The sequence below is a fragment of the Oryctolagus cuniculus genome, chromosome X (genome assembly GCF_964237555.1).
Source record: "Oryctolagus cuniculus chromosome X, mOryCun1.1, whole genome shotgun sequence".
NCBI classification, from domain to species: Eukaryota; Metazoa; Chordata; class Mammalia; order Lagomorpha; family Leporidae; genus Oryctolagus; species Oryctolagus cuniculus.
The window spans coordinates 64,349,810-64,376,697 of record NC_091453.1 but is presented as its reverse complement, the minus strand read 5'-3'; the positions used below and the strand labels follow the sequence as shown (position 1 = coordinate 64,376,697).

Genomic DNA, 26,888 nt, shown 5'->3' with positions numbered 1-26,888 from the left:
TTAAAAATCAAGTTATTAATGTAGGGATTAGTGGACAAAACACTTGGGAAAAAATTGGGAGTCATAATTTCTCCTCCTAACCCTATTGCATACTGTCTGTGTTAATTTATTGCCCTCTTTCACTTATCCTCTTTGTGACTCAAATTATTTCATTGATAAAATTGGGAATTTGTTTTAGATATTCATTACAATTCTTTTAAGTCTAAACGACTTTTTTATAACAGATTAAGCCTACAGTTTGTCCTTGTATACTTACTAACAATAATAGCTGGTAATACACACGTAAACACAAACACACATACGTAACTATGACACATGGACATTTTCATATATTTTAGGTTTAGCAGAGTGTTTAGAAACAATACACAATAGGAAAAGGGGAGCCCCTTCATTAGAAGATGATAGGAAAAACTGGGTATCCATATTCGGAGGAAAGAAAATTGGATCTTTATTTTCACCAAACACAAATATAAACTCAAAATGAATTAAACACTTAAACATAAGGCCTGACACCATAAAACTCCTAGAAGAAAACATAGAGGGAAACATTTCCTTGCCATTAGATTTGGCAATAATTTTTGGATATGATACCAAAAACACGGGCAACAAAAGCAAAAATAGACACGTGGCATGAAATCAAACTCAGACACTTCTACACAGCAAGGAAAACAAAATCACAAAAAGGCAAACTATGGAATGGGAGAACATATTTTCAAACCATGTTTCTAATAAAGAATCAATATCCGAACATATATAAGAAACTCACAAAACTCAATAGCAAGAAAACAAATAACCTGATTAAAAAATGGACAGGGGTGGACATTTGGCATAGTAGCTAACATAACTCTAGGGATGCCTGAGTCCATTTCAGAGTGTCTGGGTGCCAGTTCTGCTTCCAATTTCATCTTCCCGCTAATGTGCATTCTGAGAAGCAACAGGTTCAAGGAGTTGAGTCCCTGCTACTAATGTGGGAGAGACCCAATATGACTTTCTAGCTCCCGGCTTTGATTTTTCATAATGGGAAGAAAGAAGGGCATACTGTCATGTGCATAGTATAATTCAGTGAAGCAAGATTGGTAACTATATACCAAATGATATGAGATATACACAATTGGCCATTATTTTTTAAAATTTCTTTTTATTTGACAGTATGACAGAAAGAGATAAACAGAGAGATCTCCTTTCTATTAGTTCACTCCCTAAATGCTTGCAACGGCCAGGCTAGACTAGGCTGAAGCTAGGAGCCAGGAACTCCATATATATTTACATTTATTTGGTTTCTCCATATACAAATATGAGGAAGATCAAAGGGTAGAAAAGCTACTTGAAGATTTTATTCCCAGCTCATCCTTTAGCAGAAGTAGGAACAAGGATAGTCATTACAAATGGATCCCTTATAGCATTTCAGAGTACCTTGATGATAGTATTTTAGCAGGAATTTAGTACATCTAGTGAGTACCATTTAGAACAACAGTCCAATGCTCTTGGCAGACACCAAAACATATTAGCAAGAGTCTTGTAATTTTTCAGACAATTTGGGTTTTACTGCCTTTGTGTATGTATTCTGTGTTTTGAATTGGGGATCAGACATTTTGTCAAATTCTTTTTCAGAGTTTTCAAACTGTTCATTGCCCACAAAAAGAGTTAGAAGATTTGAAAATTACTAAAAAATAGCCATCAATTCAACTTTAATTTACTTTTAGCTCACACTGTGCAACAGGGCCCTATTAAAAATGCATCTATATTTCAGTTCCATTCAGAAATGGTCCTCATTTTAAAAGGTATGATTCTTGTTTTAGGTATAACAGCTGCAGCAATGGCTGAGGCAATGAAGCTGCAGAAGATGAAGCTTATGGCTATGAACACTCTTCAGGGAAATGGAAGCCAAAATGGGACTGAATCTGAGCCTGATGATCTGAATTCTAACACAGGTGAGTATCTCAGTCTGATGTCTCTTACTAATTTTTGTGGAGTGAGAGAGAGAAGGGTTGACAGTGGAATAGAGAGTAATATGTATAATACTATGATTATAAACAGTTACTCCAGAACGGTACTTAACCTTATAGCCAACTTTCACACTGAAACTGGAAAACCATCTGATTCCTGTTGCAGAATCATTTAGCTATCTTTGTTGTTTGTAGCAAGGGAATTAAATACTAATTCTTAGAGTAATAGCCATTGTGCTCTCTGCCTGCTAAAAGCAGCCCCACGCCACCTTCACCCCAGGGGGTCTTATTCCAACTCCATTCTTTCCTAAATAATTTACCACTGGAAGGCAAGGCTGAGAATACAGATTGTTGGGCTGCAGTCTGTTTTGGTGGAGTACCATGTTCTTAGCTAAATATAGGTGCTGACAGACCTCAGGCATTATTGACAGGGGCTAAAGAAAAGGAATGGAACAGAGAGAAGGCCATAAAAAGGACAAATGGAACAAAGTGAGTGAAGACAAAGATGACTCTGAAGTGGCATGTGCCCTACCTTTCTACTTATTTCTAAAAGTAAAAATTATATATTTTTATTTATTTGAAAGGGGATTGAATTGGAATCCCCTGGTATGCTTCCAACTCCACCACTTGGGGCAAGTCAGCCTGAGCATGTCCCAAATTATACATCTCTTCCCTCTCCCATTCCCACCACCATGTTCAACAGGGATCACATTTCAGTTAATTTTCAACACTTAAGAATAACTGTGCATCAATTACAGATCTAAACCAGTCATATTAAGTAGAACAGATAAAAAAAACTACTAAGAGGGATAATGTATTTAGTTGTTCATTAACAGTCAGGGCTATGCTGATCAAGCCACCATTTCCCATAGTGTCCACCTCACTCCAACAGGTTTCCCTCTTGGTGTTCAGTCAGTCGTCACCGATCAGGGAGAACATATGGTATTTGTCCCTTTGGGACTGGCTTATTTCACTCAGCATGATGTGTTCCAGATTCCTCCATTTTGTTGCAAATGACTGGATTTCGTTGTTTCTTACTGCGGTATAGTATTCTAAAGAGTACATATCCCATAATTTCTTTATCCAGTCTATCGTTGATGGCCATTTAGGTTGGTTCCAGGTCTTAGCTATTGTGAATTGAGCTGCAATAAACATTAGGGTGCAGACCTCTTTTTTGTTTGCCAATTTAAATTCCTTTGGGTAAATTCCAAGGAGTGGGATGGCTGGGTCGAACGGTAGGGTTATCTTCAGGTTTCTGAGGAATCTCCAGACTGACTTCCATAGTGGCTTGACCAGTTTGCATTCCCACCAACAGTGGGTTAGTGTCCCTTTTTCCCCACATCCTCGCCAGCATCTGTTGTTGGTATATTTCTGCATGTGAGCCATTCTAACCGGGGTGAGGTGAAACCTCATTGTGGTTTTGATTTGCATTTCCCTGATTGCTAATGACCTTGAACATTTTTTCATGTGCCTGTTGGCCATTTGGATTTCCTCTTTTGAAAAATGTCTATTGAGGTCGTTGGCCCATCTCTTAAGTGGGTTGTTGGTTTTGTTTTTGTGGAGTTTCTTGATCTCTTTGTAGATTCTGGTTATTAACCCTTTGTCTGTTGCATAGTTTGCAAATATTTTTTCCCATTCTGTTGGTTGTCTTTTCACTCTCCTGACTGTTTCTTTTGCAGTACAGAAACTTCTCAATTTGATGCAATCCCAATAGTTGATTTTGGCTTTGACTGCCTGTGCCTCCCGGGTCTTTTCCAGAAACTCTTTGCCTGTGCCAATATCTTGAAGGGTTTCTCCAATGTTCTCTAGTAACTTGATGGTGTCAGGTCGTAGATTTAGGTCTTTAATCCATGTTGAGTGGATTTTTGTGTAAGGTGTAAGGTAGGGGTCTTGCTTCATGATTCTGCACGTGGAGATCCAATTTTCCCAGCACCATTTATTGAATAGACTGTCCTTGCTCCAGGAATTAGTTTTAGATCCTTGATCAAATATAAGTTGGCTGTAGATGTTTGGGTTGATTTCTGGTGTTTCAATTCTGTTCCATTGGTCTATCCATCTGTTTCTGTACCAGTACCATGCTGTTTTAATTACAACTGCCCTGTAGTATGTCCTGAAATCTGGTATTGTGATGCCTCCGGCTTTGTTTTTGTTGTACAAGATTGCTTTAGCTATTCGAGGTCTCTTGTGCCTCCATATAAATTTCAGCACCATTTTTTCCAGATCTGAGAAGAAGGTCTTCGGTATCTTGATTGGTATTGCATTGAATCTGTAAATTGCTTTTGGGAGAATGGACATTTTGATGATATTGATTCTTCCAATCCATGAGCATGGAAGAGTTTTCCATTTCTTGGTATCCTCTTCTATTTCTTTCTTTAAGGTTTTGTAATTTTCATCGTAGAGATCTTTAACGTCTTTGGTTAAGTTTATTCCAAGGTATTTGATTGTTTTTGTAGCTATTGTGAATGGGATTGATCTTAGAAGTTCTTCCTCAGCCATGGCATTGTCTGTGTATACAAAGGCTGTTGATTTTTGTGCATTGATTTTATACCCTGCTACTTTGCCAAACTCTTCTATGAGTTCCAATAGTCTCTTAGTAGAGTTCTTTGGGTCCCCTAAATAAAGAATCATGTCATCTGCAAAGAGGGATAGTTTGAGTTCTTCCTTCCCAATTTGTATCCCTTTAATTTCTTTTTCTTGCCTAATGGCTCTGGCTAGAACCTCCAGAACTATATTGAATAGCAGTGGTGAGAGTGGGCATCCCTGTCTGGTTCCAGATCTCAGTGGAAATGCTTCCAACTTTTCCCCATTCAATAGGATGTTGGCTGTGTGTTTTTCATAGATTGCTTTGATTGTATTGAGGAATGTTCCTTCCATACCCAGTTTGCTTAGAGTTTTCATCATGAACGGGTGTTGTATTTTATCAAATGCTTTCTCGGCATCTATTGAGATAATCATATGGTTTTTCTTCTGCAGTCTGTTAATGTGGTGTATCACATTGATTGTCTTGCGCACATTAAACCATCCCTGCATACCAGGGATAAATCCCACTTGGTCTGGGTGGATGATCTTTCTGATGTGTTGTTGCATTCTATTGGCGAGAATTTTATTGAGGATTTTTGCATCTATGTTCATTAGGGATATTGGTCTGTAATTCTCTTTCAGTGCTGCATCTTTTTCCGGCTTAGGAATTAAGGTGATGCTGGCTTCATAGAAAGAATTTGGGAGGACTCCCTCTTCTTCGATTGTTCTGAATAGTTTGAGAAGAATTGGAGTTAGTTCTTCTTTAAACGTCTGGTAGAATTCAGCAGTGAATCCATCTGGTCCTGGGCTTTTCTTTGTTGGGAGGGCCTTTATTACTGTTTCAATTTCTGTCTCAGTTATGGGTCTGTTTAGGTTTTCGATGTCTTCCTGGTTCAATTTAGGCAGGTTGCATGTGTCCAGGAATCTATCCATTTCTGATAGGTTTCCCTGTTTGCTGGCATACAAGTCCTTGTAGTAATTTCTGATGATTCTTTTTATTTCTGTGGTGTCTGTTGTTACATTTCCTTTTTCATCTCTGATTTTATTGATTTGGGTCTTTTCTCTTCTTTTTTTAGTTAGTTGGGCCAATGGGGTGTCAACCAAGTGGTGGAGTTGGAAGCATACCAGGGGATTCCAATTCAATCCCATCGAGGTGGCATGTACCAATGCCATCTCACTGTTCCAGGTGATCAGTTTCAGTTCACAGTTGGTCATGGTGAAGGGACTGGGAGTCAAAGGGAGCACATAGACAAGTCTAGTACCTGCTAACGCTAACTGATGGAGTAAATAAAGGGGAGAGTGATCCAACATGGGAAGTGAGATACTCAGCAGACTCATAGAATGGCAGATGTCCTAAATAGCACTCTGGCCTCAGAATCAGCCCTAAAGGCATTCGCAGCTGGCTGAAAAGCTCATGAGAGTATTTCAGGCATGGAAAGCCAAGACACTCTGGCAAAAGATCTCTGCGAGTGAGATCCCACTGGAAAGAACGGGTCATCAAAGAAGGAGGTACCTTTCTCTGAAGGGAGGAGAGAACCTCCACTTTGACTATGACCTTGTCTAAACAAGATAAGAGTCGGAGAACTCAGAGGGCTTCCATAGCCTTGGAAACTCATGACTGGAGCATAGGGAGATTACTGATGCCATAGACAGGAGTGTCAACTTGTAAAGTCAACAACAGGAGTCACTGTGCACTTACTCCTCATGTAGGATCTCTATCCTTAACGTGCTGTACATTGAGATTTAATGCTATAACGAGTACTCAAACAATATATTTCACTTTGTGTTTCTATGGGGGTGCAAACTGTTGAAATCCTTACTTAATGCATACTAAACTGATCCTCTGTAAAAAAAAAAAAAAAAGAAAAGAAAAGAAATTATCAATTCCCAACTTGACTCTCACTGGGATTAAACATGACAATAGGTCTGCTCTGATTTCATCATCATTTAAAAAAATCATCTATTATTTTTCACTTTATGTTTCTGTGTGGGAGCACACTGTTGAAATCCATACTTAATGTATACTAAGCTGATCTTCTGTATATTTAGATAATCGAAAATGAATCTTGATGTGAATGGAAGGGGAGAGGGAGTGGGAAAGGGGAGGGTTGTGGGTGGGAGGGACGTTATGTGGGGGAAGCCATTGTAATCCATAAGTCGTACTTTGGAAATTTATATGCATTAAATAAAAGTTTAAAAAAAAAAGAAAGGGGAGAGGGAGAGGGAGAGAGAAGAGAGAGAAGAGAGAGAAGAGAGAGAAGAGAGAGAAGAGAGATCATCCATTCACTGATTCACTTCCCAAAGGCCCATAACAGCCAGGGCTAAAACCATAAGCCCAGTATTCAACTCAGGTCTCCCACATTGGGAGGCAAAGATACAACTATTTGAACCATCACCTGCTGCCTCCCAGGATCCACATTAATAGGAAGCTATAATGGGAAGTACAGCTGGGACTTAAAGCCAAGCATTGTCATATGCAAAGTAGGAGACCCAAATGGCGTCTTATCTGCTGTGCCAAACCTCCTGCACCATACTACTTGTTTGTAGTCCTTTATACTGTAATAAATGTACTTTTTGTTTGATCATAAGAACCCTCAGATATGTTTTGAAGGTAGATGGGATAATATGTGAATGAATGGATGGATGGATAAATGAATCATTAAAGTTTAATTTGGGGGGATTATAAGGGTCAATAAAAAAGGTCTTAGCAGCCTTAGATTTTCAAGCTTACTCTGCTGTTAAATTCAATATAATGTGATAGATTGTTAGCAGCTTTACTTCTCTTAGAAATACAAGCATGGTAGACATTATTATTGAGGAAAATATAAAGTTGAATTAAAAAGGAAAATTATTTAATCAAATTGGTCAGAGGAACTACTTTGACTTTAATACAATGTGGATCCCCTTATTAAAATTGCAAAGTTATTGGTGAATTATAGAATGAGAATTGCTTTTCGGTGCTCATGGTGGTACTTTCTATATAACCTAAGACAAAACATGACATTAAACAAAGCCTAGAAACAACAGGAATTAGGATAGTTACCAGGTACTAAGTACTAAGTATCTTAATCTTACCCAGATCCTTAGAAAATAATATTCACAATACTCCCATTTTACAGATCAGGTAGCAGAGGCACAGAATGTTTCAACTTTGTCCACTGTCATAAAACTAGTAAATATAAACCTGAGTTTCAGTCTCTTGTCTGGTTCAGTTGAAGGTGTTTTCTCTTTCTAGATTCTGCCTCCTCTTCAGTGCTATTTTGTAATGGGAATTTGACTTTATTAAGCCCCTGGAATAAAATGATTAAAATAAGGATATGTGAGAAAACAAACGATCAGTTTCCTAATCCTAAATACCTTTTAACTCATACAGATTTTAAATGTTAAAGCATCTTAGAAATGACCAATATTTGAAAGGCAGCCTTTTATAATTCAATGTTGTTGCCAAGGAATGTTTTGTACAAACAAAGATTAATGAGAACCCATGCATTAACTTCTGTCATGTTTCAGGTATACTAGTTTCTGAAAAAGGCTTTCTAAAGAATCACTATGCTTCTCGGTTTGGGAGATATACTCATAGTCTATTTCTAATGTGCTGAATAGTTAATAATTGTTCTAGCTAGATATAACTTGCTATAACCAATGCCTAACTCCAAATATGTCATTATAAAATAAAGCATTAGATTTCCATCTGTACATAATGCATACTTAGTGTTGTAAGAATAGGAAGACAGTGATCACTATCCTTGATCATGCAGAAATTGTAATCTAACCATTGTTATCTTGATGTGATGAAGGGATCAGACTTGAAATGTCTACATCATCATCATCATCATCATCATCATCATCATCATCTAGATATAAATGAAGCTCTGGAGGAATTTTAAACTCCAGATAAATGAATCTTTCTTTTACTGGAAAATAATAAACTACTGTTTCAAAAGGGATCATTTTAAATAGAAATTTTTTTCACAAATTTTAAATATGAACATTTTTGTTAACCTGGGGTACTAGTATGACTGATACTCTTTGGGTCCTCTATCTTACTATTTATTTTTTAGAAGATTTATTGGAAAGACAGAGTTACAGAGAGGGGAGGAAACAGACACATACATACACACACACACACAGAAAGAGAGAGAGAAAGAGAGAGAGAGAAAGAGAGATCTCACATCCACTGTTTCACTCCTCAAATGGCCACAACAGCTTGGACTGGGTCAGGCCAAAGCCAGTACCCTGGAACTCCATCCAGACTTCCCACATGGGTGTTGTACTTGGTCATCTTCCACTGCCTTCCCAGGTGTGTTAGCAGGGAACTGGATCAGAAGCAGAGCAGCCAGCACTCGAACTAGTGTGCATATGGGATACTGCACATGGCAGGCGGCAGCTTAACCTACTGTGTGAAGATGCTGGCAGTTGTCTCAGTATTTAAACTGAGATAAAAGACTAAACTTTATTTCTTTTTCGACATTGGTGTACTTCAATGTCTTCCAAGAATAGAAAGAAGTAGACTGTCTTGACAGTGGAGATCACAGTTACCATTAATTTTATTTTTAAAGATTTATTTATTTATTTGAAAAGGAGAGAGAGTGAGTGAGAGAGCACTCTTCCATCTGCAGGTTTGCTCCCTGAATAGCTTCAACCATAGGGTCAGGCTGAATCAAAGAGTCTGGAACTCCATCTGGGTCTCCCATGTGGGTGGCAGGGGCCCAAGCACTTGGATCATCTGGTGCTGCTTTCATAGGCACATTAGGAGCAGGCTGAATCAGAAGTGAAACAGCTGGGACTCCAACTGGTGCTCATATGGGATGCTAGACATCACAAGTGGTGGCTTAATAGACATCGCAAGTAGTAGCTTAATATGCTGCACCACAATGCAAGCTCCCGGTTGACACATATAGGTTCTGAATAATAGTTATGGGGATATCTACATAAAGGTTACTGGTTGAATTAGAATGGGACAATTGGATAATTAACTCAAAGGAAAGCTAGGTCTTCAAGAATTTCTTGGACTGTTTACAAAGTTGGTACGGTAAAAAATGAGGAAAAGGAAAAACCAGTCAGTTTAATATTAATATACAGTCAAATGGATTGTGAGATATTGTATTCAGAAAACACATTGTTTTCCATCATTTGTGTGGTAGCGCAGAAATGAGCATTAGATTATGATCAGATACACTTGTTTTCAGCCTTGTAACAGAATACTAGTGGTATGTTTGAAGTGATCAGCAAATAATAAACCATAAAGGGCAAGTGTGTGAATGAAATAAATGGTGTGGCTTGTGACCATTTCTAAACCACTCCATGAGAAGTTAGAATTGAATTATGATTCATGAATTTGATTCCTATATTTTTGAAGCATCAACAATATACAGTCTTCCAACAGTGCAATACGCAACATGATGGTGTTCTGACACAAGACAAAAGTCACTTGAATTCAAATGTTTATGATCTAGGAGAGGAGATAAAATATGTATAAAGATATAAATGGTTATACCCTGAGAATGTGCTGAAAGCAACAAAAAGAACAAAGTAGTATGAGAATTTAGAGAAAAAAGAAATTTCTTCTAAGAGAATCAGGAAGGAATTCAAGTGTAGGATATAGCATTTGAACTGGTCTTTGAAGGTTGTGAAAGTGGAAATCAGAAAGTAGGTGGCTTTAAATGATGTGTTACACAGACAATAGGATTCCCCTGGGGAATCCTTTCCAAACAGTGGTTCCCAGATCCCTCAGGCCATCTCTAGGACTTAAGTAAGAGTTGAGTGTATGAATCAAGTTGAGTATATGAATTAAATCCTTAGGTTAACTATAAGGCACCTGTTGTTTACAATTTTAATGAAGATTTCTAAAATTAAATTTCAGAGTTCTAAGTGACTTGAGATAATCGATTCCAATCCTCTCATACAACATGTGATGTTTGAAGGATGGGAAACTGGCTTGCCATCACATGCCTAGGTAACGAGAGATCTGATACTAATTCATAATCCCTTGATTTTACCTCTATAACATTATTCCGCCAATGATTGAATCGATGTTCTAGTAGAGTTTAAGGAACATAATAGAACTTTTTCTTTGAAAGTGAGTACCAGTCACTAATCCTAGAGAAGGAGATGAAGTGAGTGAGAGAGGTTGTCTTTCATTTGACCTGTCCAAAGTTCTGTTTATAAGGTAGGTGCCTGACCTCAGGTCAGACCTGACCTCAGGATCTACTCTTAGCATTATCATTTTCCCTATATTACTGATATGTTTCTTATGGATATTATTTTTTCTCTTCAATTAAGTGAGGTATAAGAAACAAATGTTTCACTTAGTGGTCTCAAACTGCCAATTAACCAAACCTTAAAAATTATGCTGGACGGGGCTGGCGTTGTGGTGCAGTGGATTAAGCACCCCATATGAGCATCAGTTCTGGCTGCTCCCTGCTTATGCTCCTAGGAAAGCAGCAGCAGATGGTCCAAGTGCTTGGGCCCCTGCACCCATATGGGAGATGCAGCTGAAGCTCCTGGCTTTGGTCTGGCCTAGCCCTGGCCGTTTCAGCCTTTTTGGGAGTGAACCAATGGATGGCCGATTCTCTCTCTCTCTCTTCCCCTCTCTCTCTCTCTCTCCCTCTCTCTCTCTCTCTCTCCCTCTCTCTCTCTCTCTCCCTCTCTCTCTCTCTCTCTCCCTCTCTCTCCCTCTCTCTTCCTCTCTCTCTCTCTCTCTCTCCCTCTCTCTCTCTCTCTCTCTCTCTGTGTGTGTGTGTGTGTAACTCTGCCTTTTAAAATAAATAAATCTTTAAAAAGAATTATGCTAGGGCCGGGCATTTGGTATACCTCTTAAGACATCTCTTGAGATGCCTTCATCTCCTATTACAATTCCTGGGTTCAACTCCGGATTTGCTCCTAATTCTAGTTTATTGGTAATGCATACTCTGAGAGGCAACCGGTAATGGTTCAAGTCTTTGAGACCATACTACCCATATGGGAGACCTGAATTGATTTCCCAGCACCTAACTTTGGCCTGACACAGCCTAAGCTGTTACAGGCATTTGGTGAGTGAACCAGTGGATAGGAGCTGTCTGTCTGTCTCTATCTCTCAGTCTCTCTTTCAGAGAAATAAAATACATTAAAATATATTAGATTTACAGATATTATAAATGATTAAATAAAATTTAAGTGTTTATATGATTTTTAAGTAAAAACTCGATGACATATCAAGTTCTGAAATCAAGCCTAGGAAATATTACCATTTTCCCCCTTATTTATTCTTATAAGGCATTTGAACAGCATTTGTTCTTATAAGGCACAACTGTAAATAGAAATGAATGATTTCTCATCATACCATTTGCTTGTGGTCATGTTAACATTCTGCTTAATAGAAACATTTTTGGTGCCTATAAGCCATTTTCACAATGATCTATGTGATCAGAAAACTTAAAAAAGATTTTATTTTTTTTAATTTCAGAAGGGGTATTCTCTGCTTTAACTGCCTTTTGTAACACTATTGCTATTCAGTTTCTTCATTGTTATTAGTTGCTGGATTCTGAGAAGGCAAAAATGGTATATATAAGATGCAAAATAATAAATTAAAATTTTTCTGTTGGTGTTCATGTCTACTTATCATTTTTAAAAACATAACATTTTGTTTTCTCTATTTATTCTTTATAAGTTCTTATTCCAACCCCTGCACTATCTGTTGACTCTTGCTGTTTAATTGTTGAAGTTATGGCTTTTATTTGTGGTGGGTTTTAGTTACTCTATTAGATCAGGGAAAATATATGGTATTTGTGTTTTTGAGACTGGCCTATTTCATTAAATATAATGGTTTCCAGTTGTATACATTTTGTTGAAAAGACAGGATTTCATTTTTTATGGCTGAGTAGTATTCCATAGTGTATATGTACTATAATCTGTTTATCCAGTCATTGGTTGATGGACATCTATGTTGATTCCATATCTTAGCTATTGTGAATTGAGCTACAATAAACATGAGGGTATGGATAACTGTTTCATATTCTGATTCCATTTCCTTTGGATAAATTCCCAGGAGTGAGATGGCTGGGTCATATGCTAGATGCATTTTCAGATTTCTGAGGAATATCCATACTGTCTTCCACAATGGCTGTACTAGTTTATATTCTCATCAATAGTGCATTAGGGTACCTTTTTCCCCCCACATCATCACCTGCATTTATTGTTTGTTGATTTCTCTATGCAAGCCATTCTAACTGGGGTGAGGTAAAAATCTCATTGTGGTTTTGATTTGCGTTTCTCTGATGGCTAGTGATCCTGAGCATTTTTTCATGTGTCTTTTGGCTATTTGGATTTCTTCTTTTGAAAAATGCCTCTTCAAGTCCTTGCCCATTTATTAACTGGATTGGTTATTTTTCTGTTGAGTTTCTTGAGCTCTTTATAGTTTCTGGATATCAATCCTTTGCCAGTTTCATATTTTTCAAATATTTTGCCCCATTCTGTTGGTTGCCTCTTCACTTTGCAGTATAGAAGTTTCTCTGCTTGATGTAATCTAAATTTTCTATTTTGATTTTTATTGCTGTGCTTCTGGGATCTTTTCCAAGAAGTCTTTGCCTATGCCAACGTCTTGCAGAATTTTCACAATGTTTTCCTGTAGTAATTTAGTATTAGGTAATAGATTTAGATCCTTGATCCATTTTGAGTTGATTTTTGTAAAAGGTGTAAGGGAGAGGTCTTATTTTGTACTTCTGTATGCAGAGATGCAATTTTCCATTTGCTGAATGGATTGATTTTAGCTCCTTTGTCAATGATTAGTTGGGTGTAGATGTGTGGATTGATTTCTGGAGTTTCTATTCTGTTCCATTGTTCTGTCTGTCTGTTTTTGGGCCAGTACTAGGCTGTTCTGATTATAAATGCCCTGTAGTATGACCTGAAATCTGGTCATGTGATGTCTCTGTCTTTTTTATTGTTGTTTGAGATTGCTTTAGCTATTCGGGGTGTCTTGTGTTTCCATATGAATTTTAGCATCAATTTTTCTATATATGAGAAGAATACCATTGATATTTTGAATGGGATCACAATGAATCTTTAAATTGCTTTCCATAGTATGGACATTATTTCACTTACTGATATTTCTGAATGATTTTTAAAAGCAGGACAGGAAAGGAGAAAATAGAATTAATACCATTAGTCTTAAAAAGGGAAAGCAAACATAGAAGTTAGAGATTCTTAGTCAAGAACAGCATTTTCTTTTTTGAAGACAAACCTATAGTTTCTTCGATTTGAGGTTTTGTTTAATAGCTTCTGTAATGGCTGCACCATGACTCTGCATCAAGATTTCAGCATGAATAACAACCTGTTCATGTTTCATTTAGCTCCAAATGAGAAATTCTGTCTTTTATTGTTTTAGGAAATTAGTCTGTGTACTATTGCTCCTGGAGCTTTATAATTAATCACTAAAGGTTATAGCTGTGGAGAGTTTGTGGGAAATAGATGCCTGAACGATTATAATTGTAGCTGTCAAATCAAAAATATAGTTATACAGCAGCAGGTCTTTTTCTTAAAAAAACTATAACAAAGGCTTCAAGGGTCGTCCATTTACTTGTAGAAATAAATGGAGTAATTTTTACCTGTGTTGCTGATTTCAGAAAGCACTCTGCATAGTGACTTCCTCTGGAGAATTCATGATGGTGACCATGTAAATCTTTATCCTCTGAGTCCCGGCTTGTTCTGACTTTTGTGTTGGTTTAACTTTAGTGGAGCAGATGTTGAGTATTTCATCTTTAAGAAAACACAGTTTATAGTGGAAAGAACCAAAGGATACGTGTCTTATTAACTTGCAAAGTTGAATTAGAAATTCCCAAGATTGCCTTTTTTCTTTATGTTATCCAAACACCTCATTAGATATGGAGCAAGATGTTTCTAGAAAACCGAAACATACTTGTTTTTATTAGATTCTACTATCAAGAACTGTTTTAGAAGGTTTTTCTCATAGAATTGTAAACTTTTACTATTCAATCAGTCTTTCTTTTGTGACTCCATCCCCTTAAAAGGAAATATAAGCCAGAAAAACCTAAAGTGTCTTTAAAGACCCTTCTAAAAACTTATTCCATGAATGAGCAAAACTCATTACTGGGCACTGTTAAGTATGATTGTTTATTATCCTTTTTTTAAATTGATATTTATTTAAAAGGCAGAGAGGCATAGAGAAAGAAAGAGAGAAAAGAAAGAGTGTTTGTAACCACTGATTCACTCCCCAAATGCCCTCAATGATGAAAGCTAGCCTGTGGCTGGGGCCAAGAGTCAGAAACTCAACCCAGGTCTCCCATGTGGGTAATAGGAAATTGAATACTTGAGCCATCTCAGCTACTTCACAGGGTCTATGTTGTTGGAAATTGGAGTCAGGAGCTAGAGCTGAGAGTTTGATCTATGCACTCTATTTCACGTTGTGGATGTCTTAACTGCTAGGCTAAATTCTTATGTGTACACTTAATACTCCATGTAGTGGATTAAGGCCTTCTTGTAGTTTGTTTTATTTTGTTTTTGTTTTTGTGTATTGTGTGGAATGGTTAAATCCATGCATTTCTTTGCTTTCTATTTTTCATCTTTTTATTTTAATTTGTAATTAGTTTTTAACAGATTCAATGTGATTTGTAGATACAGTTGTAATAACATAATGACATTCTGTTCTTCTCCATCCACCTTCCTCTTCTCTCTCCAACTCTCTTTCCTTCTCCATTTCTTTTTTCTTCTTTTACTTTTTGGTTTTTGAGATAACGTATTTAAAAATTATATTACAGTAAATATAATAATTAATGCTTCACCAAATAAGAAGTTTAACAAGTAAGGTCTTCTTGTTTTAGCAGTGTTATTCGGGTCAGTTTTTATGAAAGCACCTCAGATTCAAGCCAAAGTTTTACTTCTTCTTTACAATGAATAATTTTAAATGATGTTTTATCTACCCTTATAGATATTATTTTCTAATCTACAATAATTTTTATCTTTCTTAGTAATTTTCCACCTTCTTGACCAAACTCAGCTGTCATTAGACCAAAGGACAGAACTGACCCAACCCTTATCTTTCTTTCTTTACTTTTCATTTTTTATGGTATTTTGGTCTGGGAAAAAATATCCTTCACAGGACATTTCATTTTTACACATGAATAATCAGATTTTCTAAAATACAATGTTTTAAGAATGACCATAACTAATTTTACCTGTTATAAAACCGGATTTAGAAGATGTTAAAGAGGAGGATCTTACCCATACATGGAATCCAAAAAAGTTGATCTCATATAAATGGAGAATATGTTGGTTGTTACCATATGATAGTGATTTGATACAGTGGGGAGGGGAGATGTTAGTCAAGGATATATAATTACAATTGGTAAGAATAACAAGGTCAAGAGAGCCTTTGCATAGCATGATGATAGACTGTGTTACATTCTTGAAAAATAGAAAGAGATATTAAGTGTTCTAACCAAAAATATGAAAATAAGCAACAAGATGCTATATATTATTATACAGCTTGAAAGTATATAGAAAATGAGTCTTATAATTATTTCAGTTTTAAAAACTTTTTTTTGACATGCAGAGTGTTAGAGATAATTACAGAGAAAGAGAGAATGAGTTCCCATCCACTGGTTCACACCCCAAATGTCCACAATGGCCGGGACTGGGCCAGTGGTGAAGCCAAGAGCTGGACACTCAACCCAAGTCTTTCACTTGAGCTATCAATACTTCCTCTCAAAATCTGCTTTGGAAGGAAGCTGAAGTCAGAAACCAGAGCTGGGTGTAGAACCCAGATATTCTGATATGGGATGCAGGTATAGTAACTGGCATCTTAACTACTTGGCTAAACATCCATCCCCATTTTAAATTTTGATTAACACATAATTGTGCATAGTTATAAAGTATACTATAATATTTCAATACCATAACAATTTTTTCTACTGATAAAGGCAGGGTGAGTAATATTTTCATCTCATCATTTCTTTATTTTTCAGGTCTTTAAGGTCCTCTTTTCTAGATATTAATAAAATATCTAATGAGTTGTTCTGTACTGTAGTCATTCCACTGCACTATAAAGCACCAGAACCCATTACTTCCATCCAACTGTGTTTTGGTATCCTTTTTCTAACTTTCTCCCATAAGTCCTCCAACCAGCCTCTAGCAATCAGCATTCTCAGATAAACTTCTAAAAATTTTACATATCTATGGAGCACAGAGAAATCAATACATGTATTCAATGTGTGAAGACCAGATCAGATGAGTTAATATTTCCTTTTGTTTAAACATTTATAATTTTTTAAATTAATGACAATTTAAATACTTATGGGGAACAGTGAGGCAGTCCAATAAATGTAGACAATGGGTACTAATAAAATCAGAGTAAGTAACATTTCCCTCTCCTTGTCATTTCCACTATTGAACATAGAATCTAAACCTTGATCTGAACATAGAATAGTGATAATTAGAGGCTGGGAATAGTGAGGTGGGGGGATGTTAAGGGGAAGTTGGACAATGAATACCAAAACACTTAGATAGAAGGAATAAGTCCCCAGTGTTACACAGAACAGTCACATTGAAAGTTGTAAACTCCCACACGGAGAGAACGCATCACATTCATCATTCTTTTTAAAAAATATATTTTTGTTATTTATTTGACAGGCATAGTTACAGACAGAGAGAGGGAGAGACAGAGAAAAAGGTCTTCCATCTGCTGGCTCACTCCTCAAATGACCACAATGGTCACAACTGGGCTGATCCAAAGCCAGGAGCCAGGAGCTTTTTCTGGGTCTCCCACATGGACGCAGGGGCCCAAGCATTTGGATCATCTTCCACTGCTTTCCGAGGTCATAGAAGAGAGCTAGATCAGAAGTGGGGCAGCTGGGACTTGAACTGTCTGTCACCCATATGGGATGCTGGCACTGCAGGCAGAGGCTTAGCCTACCATGCCATAGTGCCAGCTTCCACATTCATCATTCTATGTCTCGCATATTTCACTTAACATTATGCCCTACAATTACATCCATTTTGCTGAAATTGATAAGATTTCATTTTTTATGAATGAATAATATTATATTGTGTAAATTACTACATTTTCTTCATTCATCAGTTGATGGGCACCTAGGTTAATTCCCCATCTTGGATATCATGAAAAATACCACAGTATATATGGGAGTACAAATATCTCTTTCCTATGTTGATGATGTATTTGTATGTGTGTGAGTGTATGTATACACATATATGGGCTCTAGGTAACTGATACTATAGATCTAGTTTTAGTTTTTTTTCAGCAATTTTTTTAAAATTTAATGAATACAAATTTCATAGGTACAGCTTTAGGAATACAGTGGTTCTTCCTCCCATACCCACCCTCCCAACCCCACTCCGGTCCCACCTCCTATTCCCTCTCCCATCCCATTCTTCGTTAAGATTCATTTTTAATTATCTTTATATGCAGAAGACCAACTCAATACTAAATAAAGATTTCAACAGTTTTCACTCCCGCCCCCCCCCCCACAAAGTATAAAGTACTGTTTGGAGAGAAATATGTATACAGTGACTCCTGTTGTTGATTTAACAATTGACACTCTTATTTATGACATCAGTGATCACCTGAGGCTCTTGTCATGATCTGCCAGGGCTATGGAAGCCTCTTGAGTCCACAGACTCCGTTCGTATTTAGATAGAGCCATAAGCAAAGTGGAAGTTCTCTCCTCCCTTCAGAGAAAAGTACATCCTTCTTTGATGGCCCATTCTTTCCACGGGTGTATCACTCACAGAGATCCTTCATGTACAACAGTTTTTATCACAATGTCTTGGCTTTCCATACCTGAAATGCTCTCATATTTTTTGTTGAATATCTATAGTGTTCTCTTTAATGAGTGTACTAACTTACCTTACCATCAAAAGTGTGTAAAAACTCCTTTGTCCCTACATACTTTGCAGTATTTGTATATTTGCTACTTTTTATTATAATATAAATGTACACAGTGAGATATAATATAATATTATGTTATATAAAATATAATATATAAGATAAATTATGGCTAATACTTCCATTTTATCTCTCAAGTTGTCATTCTGTTACAGAAGGGGAGATTTTATATATATATTTACATATAAATATATATTTATATTTTATAGATATTTTAAAAGTATATGTTTTATATATATTATATATGAGATTATATATATATATAGAGAGAGAGAGTGAGAGAGAGGGAGAAAGAGAGAGAGAGAGAGAATCTTCCATGTGCTGATTCACTCTCAAAATGCCTGCAACATTTGGGGCTGGGACCTTGCCAAAGCCAGAAGACTGGAACTCAATCCAGGCCTCTCATGTGACTGGCAGGGACCTAAGCACTTGAGCCAATAACTGCTCCCTCCCAGGGTGTACATTAGCAGGAAGCTGGAATTGGAAGCACAGCCAAGACTTGATCCCAGACTCATTGATATGGGATGTGGGCATCCCAGGAAGCATCTTGACTTATATATCAAATGCTCTCCCCTTTGTTGCTGTTTTGATAATAGCCATTTTAACTGGAATGACAAAATATCCTATTGTGGTTTTGATTTACATTTTACACATGCATAATGATGTTGAGCATTTTTTCATGTATTTAATGGCCATTTGTATTTCTCTTTTGAGAAGTATCTATTAAAATCTTTTACCCATTTTTCAAATGGATTATTTAGAAATGCACTTATGAGTGAAAATCTAACCTGTGTTGAATCTGCTGTCTTGGTCACTAAATATTATACTCCTTGAATAGTTCTGATTTTTTGTTCATTAATGCTAGATGTTTTGCTCTCCTACAGCTATGTTATTATCTTGCATGTCTCCTTTTTTGTGTGCCTTAGTTACAGTATAGGAGCTTGGGATAACCATATTGCCTTATGAATTCTAATGTTCATTGTTTGTTGTGATTCTTGAAAATTATTGGTCCCTCACTACTTTTAGTTTGTATTGTTTTGATTTAATGGAAACTCTCCTGAATCTGGTGCTCTCATAGTTCATATTATTTGTCACTTTAGTTTCTGAACCCATCTTCAGAAGATTTAAGTTGTTGTCACATGATCAGTATGTTCCTGAATCCATGTTCAGGGCATTGGTAGGAATGTTTTGCCTATCCTTGAGATATGGGACATGCTTTTTGTATCATCGTCCTGTCTTGACATCGCTCTGTGGGTGACCATTCTTTGAGTGCTTCTCTCCTGCCTCTTTGTAACTCTGTCTAGGTGTGTGACCTGCGAGGATTTTCAGTTTATTGATGAGCCAATTGTTTAGACTGCACTCAGAAATCTTGATAAAGTCAAAATAAATTATGGCTATTACTTCCCTTTTATCTCTCAAGTTGTCATTCTGTTACAGAAGGGGAGATTAGATTTGCCTGACAAAACTTGATCTTTAGGGTGTTATCCAGCATAGTGTTCTCTGTGAAGTATTTGCAGGTTTGTTTGTATTAGTTTCCAAGACACATATATTATCCTTACAAAATAAATATAAAGTTAAAAAATAACAGAAAGGAATAATATAAACAACGGTTCACAAACAGGGCCAAGAAACATAGAAATTTACTTCCGTTTGCTAAAACTTTTGTGGAAATTATTGTAAATGAGTTGTCATACTAAGTTAGGAGACTGTTTCCATAAATAGAGTTTATATTAAATAAATTGTGTTGTATTTTATCATTAAAATGTTCATGGATGGAGGAGCATTATGGTGCTGCAGGTTAATCCATCACTTGTGATATCTGCATCCTATATCAGAGTACTGGTTTGAGTCACAGCTACTCTGCTTCCAGTCCAACTTCCTGCTAATGCATCCTTGGAAGTGGTGGATGATGGCTCAAGTGATTGTGTTCCTGCCACCCTTGTGGAGGAGATGGAGTTCTGGAATCCTGGGTTCAACCTTGCCTAATCCTGGCTGTTTCAGGCACTTGGAGAGTGAATCACCAGATGGAAGATCAATCTCTCTCTCTCTCTCTCTCTCTCTCTGCCTTTCAAGTAGTTAAAAATAAATTAAAAATAGACAGTCAAGATTAAGATGTTCATTTATGAATTAATTGAAACTTGACAAAAATATAATAAAGACTTGCTAATTGTAGCACCAAATTTCAAAGGCTGACCTATACTATACATTGATTTTGATTATCTCCTGAAGAGTGTATTTGTATCTAAAAATTCATGACAAATGGCATTAAAGGATGTTTATTTTGGTGCAAAAAATGAAATCCATGCATTGTTTTCTCAAAATATGCATTTTCCATGACCATTTGAATACCTACTCAACATGGATTTCATTTTTTTGCACTTACATAATTGTATCTTTTAATTACATTTTGATGTACCATCATAATCACTAATTTTTTGTAAACTTGACTTCTCTGTGGTTCCATGACACTTGTTTACCATCAGTACAGCAGTTACGGATATGGCCCATGTGTACAATGAACCTAGAGCATGCATTTAAGAGATACTTGTGCCCTTACTGGAAGGTTTGAAAATTCTCTAGTAACCAAAGTGAAAATCTTTTCTTTTTTTTTTGTAACTTACATATAACAATATTCACCCATTTAGAAGTGTTACATTCATTGATTTTATCATATTCAAGATGGGGTGACTATTTCCACAGTCCAATTCCAGAAATTTTTGTCACTTCAAAAAGAAATTCCCATACCCATTAGGACTACTCCTCATTTCCCCACAAGCCCTAGCCCTTGGAATTTACTAATTTATATTTAAAGCATTGTACTATCTATATGGATTTACTAATTATGTATACTTCATATAAATGGAATCATACAATATGTAACCTCTTGTGTCTAGCTTCTTTTACTTGACATGTTTTCAAGATTCATCCATGTTGTACCATGTATTAGATTTTCACTCTTTTTAATGCTTGAATAATGTTCAATTTTGTGAATATACCACATCTTTTCATTCATTCATCTGTTGATAGACATTTGAGTTGCTTCCACATTTTTTTCTTTTATGAATAATGCTTCTATCAGTATCAATGTGCAAGTATTTGTATGGACATATGTTTTCATTTGTCTTGGGTGTATGCCTACATGTAGAATGTTGTCAAATGATAAACTTTGTGATTAATACTTTGAGGAAATGCTGAACAGATTTCCAAAGTGGCTGCAACATTTTACAGTTTGAAGTGAATTTTGTCGAGTATGCATTCACAGATTGGTTTCAAAAATTAGATTTTGATTTATCATACATTTCCTGGGCACTCAGAACTTTGGTGTCTCTGTTCAAATTTTGTGATATTTGGACATTATAATTCCTGTTTTCAGAGGCAAGCTGATGTTACCAAGTATTAGAACTCCAGTACCTACAGAAATGTTGAGAAGAGCAAAGGTTGTGATTTTAAAGACAATTAAAGAAGTGTATTATGATGGTTTGGTTGATTTAAGGAGAGAGAACCTGACCTCTAGCATTTCTAAACTTTATAGGGCTTCAACATAGAGCAGGAAAATAAATTATACTACAAAGATATCATCATAGCATTATTGTCATCAAAAATCAATGCTTTTGCATATATGAGGAGTCATCAAAAATCCATGGAAAATGCCTGCTATGAAAAAAAAAACTATGCATGGATTTTAATTTTTTATACCAAAATAAACCTCCTCTTAATTCCATTTCTATGAACTTTTGAAGTACTCTCACACAAGTCTGCTAGCATTAGTATGACATTCTTGTCCATGGCTACTCTGCATGTTCACGGATACGGTTGGTTTCATGGAAGAAAGCAGACAGTGAAAATAGGGAAGATATTACAAGCTGGAATAAAGGCATGGACATTTATCCCAAGGGGTGGGCACTGTTCTAGATTTTCCTGCTGAAATAGCATGAACAGGGGCATAAGGAAAGAAGAGAAACCAAATTGTAGATAGATGGACACTGGGAGAATTGTTTTAATGTACATCTTTCATGAGTTCAGGTTAAGTTCTCAAAGGAGTTATTATACACACCCTCTTAGGAGTTTTGTCTTCTCTCCTGGCTTATTGTGGAGAATTAGGCCCGAGTCTTAAACCTTCAAATAGTTGAATAAGCCATTCTAAAGGAATTATCACACCCAAAATTACCATATACCTGTTTATATTTATGCATCACATTCATAGATGTGTATTATTTATCTTTATATAAACATACCATGTTTATGATAAAAGTGGACTGATTACACATAACATATTTATCAAAAATTGTTTCATTATATTTCTGCTTAAATAGCATCAGAAATAATCAGGCAGTAAAATGTAAAATAAAGAGGAAAAAAATCCAATCCAAGTATATGCAGTGAAAATCAGTAGCTCTCTAGAAATAAAAGAAGATAGGGAAATCTGCTAGAAACTATCATTAAAGCCACTGTATCTCAGGGTAAACTGTAAAGAAACATAGTCTGCACTCACTGTAGAAAATATTTGTTTCACTTGTGTGTGAGAGGTTTGGCTTTTACCTAACTGAAGAAAATTGATTGATCATGGAATCTCAAGGAATATATTTCCTTTAGCAGGATGAGATATAATAATCAGGTAATATAAAACATCTCCTCAGAACTGGCCTCATCTCCAAGTAGGATGAATTCATGGACCTTGGAAAATCTCTGTGTTTCTGCCAATCCCAACTCTCCTAGGCTATATCCAGTTCAGTGTACAAAGTTCATTTCAAAGGTTCTCACAAGTAATTTTCATATTATTAGTTCTTTACGTCTTAGTATAAATGAAATCTTTGAGCTGGTGTTGATGAATGGAGGGAATTTCCTGGCCACAGTTTAAGGGATAAATATTGTGTATTCCCAGAAGAAAAGAGAACTGAAGGTTAGGGTTCCAAACACAAACTCTACCTGCTTTGAATCATTTTCTGAACCTGCAATGTTTCCTAAGGAATGATATTGTGAAATTTTATAGAAGACACTTAACTGCTATTTCTTTAAAAAGATTATGAGAGTAGTTCAAAAAGTTGTTGGGGCCAGGGAGTGGGTGAGCAATTAGCTCAATGGGATAAGATATCACTTAGAAAACCCACATCCCATACCAGAGTGCCTTAGTTTAAGTCCTTTCACTTCTGCTTCCAATCTAGGTTCCTACTAATGTGCACCCTGGAAGACAGCAGATGATGCTTCTTGTACTTGTGTCCCTGCCACCAACATGAAAGACTTGAATGAGGCTCTGGGTTTCTGGGTTTGGCTTGGCCCAGTCCCAGCTGATGCAGGCACTGGGGGAGTGAACTAGTGGGATGGAAGATGACTCTGTGTGTGTGTGTGTGTGTATCTTCCCCTTTCTCTGTCATTCTGCCTTTCAAATAAATAAATAAGCCTTTAGAAAATTGAAACCCATGCAAATTTTTCTTAATGCACACTTCCACAAACTTATTGAAGTACCCTCATATTCTCCACATGAAAATTGAGCCCATGCCTACTTTACCTGATGCATTTTAGACCACTTGTCTTTTTATATACGAATTAAATTGTCAAGCCTAGAGTTGGGTCAGAAATGGTTACATGTGCCTCCTCTAGGTGACCATTATAGGATACTAATATTGATTTTAAATGGCTTGCAAAAATTTGTAAGGAAATCTTTAGAAACCCCCAGAACTGATTGGTGGGTAAATCATTTTTAATCACGAGGCCAAAGTTATTTTGTCCAGATGCTTCAAATTTGTGTTTTATGGGGTAGCAGCATGTATGAAAAATACATACCTCATTATAAAAATACAGTGCAAATGCTCGTCCCTTCAAATTTTCTGGCTTTTATACTGCTATATACCCTGCTGGGGTATAATCAATGGAGCTTCAATGTATTGTACTGGAGACAGTAGCTGCTCCCATAAAAGACAGAGCAAAGAACAAACCATTTGTTTTCCTTTGTGAAGACTCTGAAGTTAACATGCATGATTTAATAAATGTATTTTTGCTTTCCCAAGAGAGATATCACAGAGTACTAAATATTTAAGTGGTATTTCTGTAAGAAGTTCAAATGTTTTGAGTGTAGACCTTTTCTGGAGGGTGGGTTTGATGAGCAGTGTTGGGGTTGGCATTTGAGGAATTGAATCAAGGGTGTGAGAAGTGTCCGGTTGTAAACTTTTATTGCTTTTGTTGTACCTTTTTTTCTGACTATACCTGCTGTGAAGTTTTCTCATAAATGCAAACATCCTTCACAATCTGTTTAAAAAACCACAAATACATCACTCAGAGGAATATTTAAGGAACCATCAGGAGGGGAAAAACTCATTGGTTTAATGGAATGCTGTCAAGGCAAATCAGCATCAGGAACGACACTGGGGCAGAATTGATACTTTTGCACTGACATGTTAAAAGAAAAGCCCATGCATTATTTAGAAAACCCAGAAATCTGTCAGCTGTATGATTGCCGAGTTAGCAGAAGCAGGAGGATGCTGCTCAAGTTGAAAAGAAACGCGTAGGCACAGATCCATATTGTAACCTTTCATGTTCTACACCCACCATGAATACTCAGCTATTACGTGGTCAGCATTTTTGAGTTTTTCTCTTTTAAATTTTCAAGTGCTTCAAAAGGAAAAAGAGGTAGGTCTTTTATTCTAAAAAAAGCAAAATGCCTAGGCTGTTATTTTAGTGTTAGAGTAAAAATGACAAGACCAAAGAAAGATTGTTTTTCATATTTTTGAGTGTTGTGCAGGTTTCCCAAGAGTGGTTGGGAGTTGTAAAAGTATGCATTATTTTTACATATTTATGCTATGAACAAAGTATTTTGTTAACCATTTGCTCTCAACAAACACAATGAAGCACCTTGTTTCAATAATTTAGTCACACCACCATACCATTTAAAAGTATAGAAAGTTGTATACCCTACTAGTATGAAAATAGGTATGTAAGCATTATATATAAAATATTTTTAACCCCTGTATTGAATATATCAGGATGGCACCCTTCTAGTACCATCTTGCCAAAATATAGTTCCTGACCTCCCCTTGCCTTTGTATTACTCCTGAGAGGCAAGTAAGAAGTCACTATCTCCTGCTATTGTACAAGAAATGAGAGGCACAAAGAAATCCGATGCCTTCCTCAAGGCTACCCATTTTAACAAGAGAAACTTAGTGGTCATAGAGCCAAGAACTTCTATTCTTGTGAGCCTACTGTGCTTTCTACTCTACTGCTGCCTCCCAAGTGTCTCTAAGTTGCTGTGCATTTGTATTTGTCTCTAAGCCAGAAAACACATTTAAAAATATTCTGTTTCACATCAGCTGCTAATTTATTGCCAATGAAGGAAAAGTCACAAAACCAACAAATCAGAAGTAATGCCATAGGATGAGAATATAAGATTTTTAATATCTTCTATATTTTGGAAAAGTCTATCCCAATAGATTTCAAAAGTTGAATTGTTGATGAGGTGAGTCAAATTTAAATTACATCTTTGTGAGAAAATGATAAACCTTCCAGCATGATTTCCACTGGAGATAATGAATAGGAGCAATTTATAAAATACATGCTATTCCCTGACATCTGGGTTTTTAACCTGGCTTTAGAATAAAATGTGTGTACTTTGGCATATAGATAGTTAAGCTTTCTCCTTCCAAGTTCCTGTGGATTTTCTATTACATACAGAACTTCTTTGTGAAGAACATCAATTTACACTTCTTTATTTTCAGAAAACTCATCTTCATCACCATTATCTGCTTTTCTTACTTATAAAATCATGATAAGTGGAAAAACTCAGGAAACTAAATTAATATTTTTGATCCACCTGTGGAATTGTTTGAAGTTCAAATTATCACTCTTGCCTATCTCCTTTGAGTCATTTGTGTCTTGGTGCTGTTTTTCAACTCTATTCTATTCTTTTCCAATCCATAAGCATTTTTACTATACTTCTCTTTTGTGCTATGTCTACCTGTGGACTTACCTGCCAGATATATTAATAAAATAATAAACGTGTTTAATACACTGCAGTAAGGTTTCTGGGGGAGAGAGGGAGGGAGGAAGGGAAGAAGGGAGAGAGAGAGAGAAACTAGAGGACATGCAAGTTTGCCTGCATGAAAATTTCTACAGTCATATTCTAGAAAAGTTTGCCCTTCCTTGACAAGCCTTCCTGATTATTCTTCACTTTGGATGATATCATTTTCGGATATAGTTATTTGTGGAAATGCATTTGGCACATACTGCACTTTATGAAGAAATTGTGTTGATTATAGATAACTGAGTTACATCTGATCAGGTTGAAGCCCTGCTCTCAAGCAAGAAGCAACAATTGCCAGGATTGTTTGAGAATGAAGACAAGTGAGAGAGTGCATTTGAGATTAAATTGAGAAGTTGCAGAAGAAAGAAAATGAAATTAAGTGTTGGAGATCTGGGTTCTAGAACTATTTCTGCCAATAAGTATTTTTGAGAGTTTAAGGAAAACTCTTCTTGTTCCTGAGCCTGTTTTTCAATGAATAAAAATAAGGAAGTGAGGTAGATTATGTTTAGGAACAACT

The 26,888-nt window shown here is 36.4% G+C and overlaps 1 protein-coding gene across 3 annotated transcripts in view; it reads left to right on the top strand.

Moving 5' to 3' along the window:
• The window catches only part of DACH2 (dachshund family transcription factor 2), a 573,909-nt gene that overhangs the window by 400,962 nt on the left and 146,059 nt on the right, over positions 1–26,888 (top strand). For all 3 annotated transcript variants that reach the window (XM_002720253.5, XM_017349997.3, XM_017349998.3), the window contains exon 4: positions 1,800–1,931. In XM_002720253.5, the coding sequence (XP_002720299.2) occupies positions 1,800–1,931 (132 nt within the window). The remainder of the gene's footprint in view (positions 1–1,799; positions 1,932–26,888) is intronic.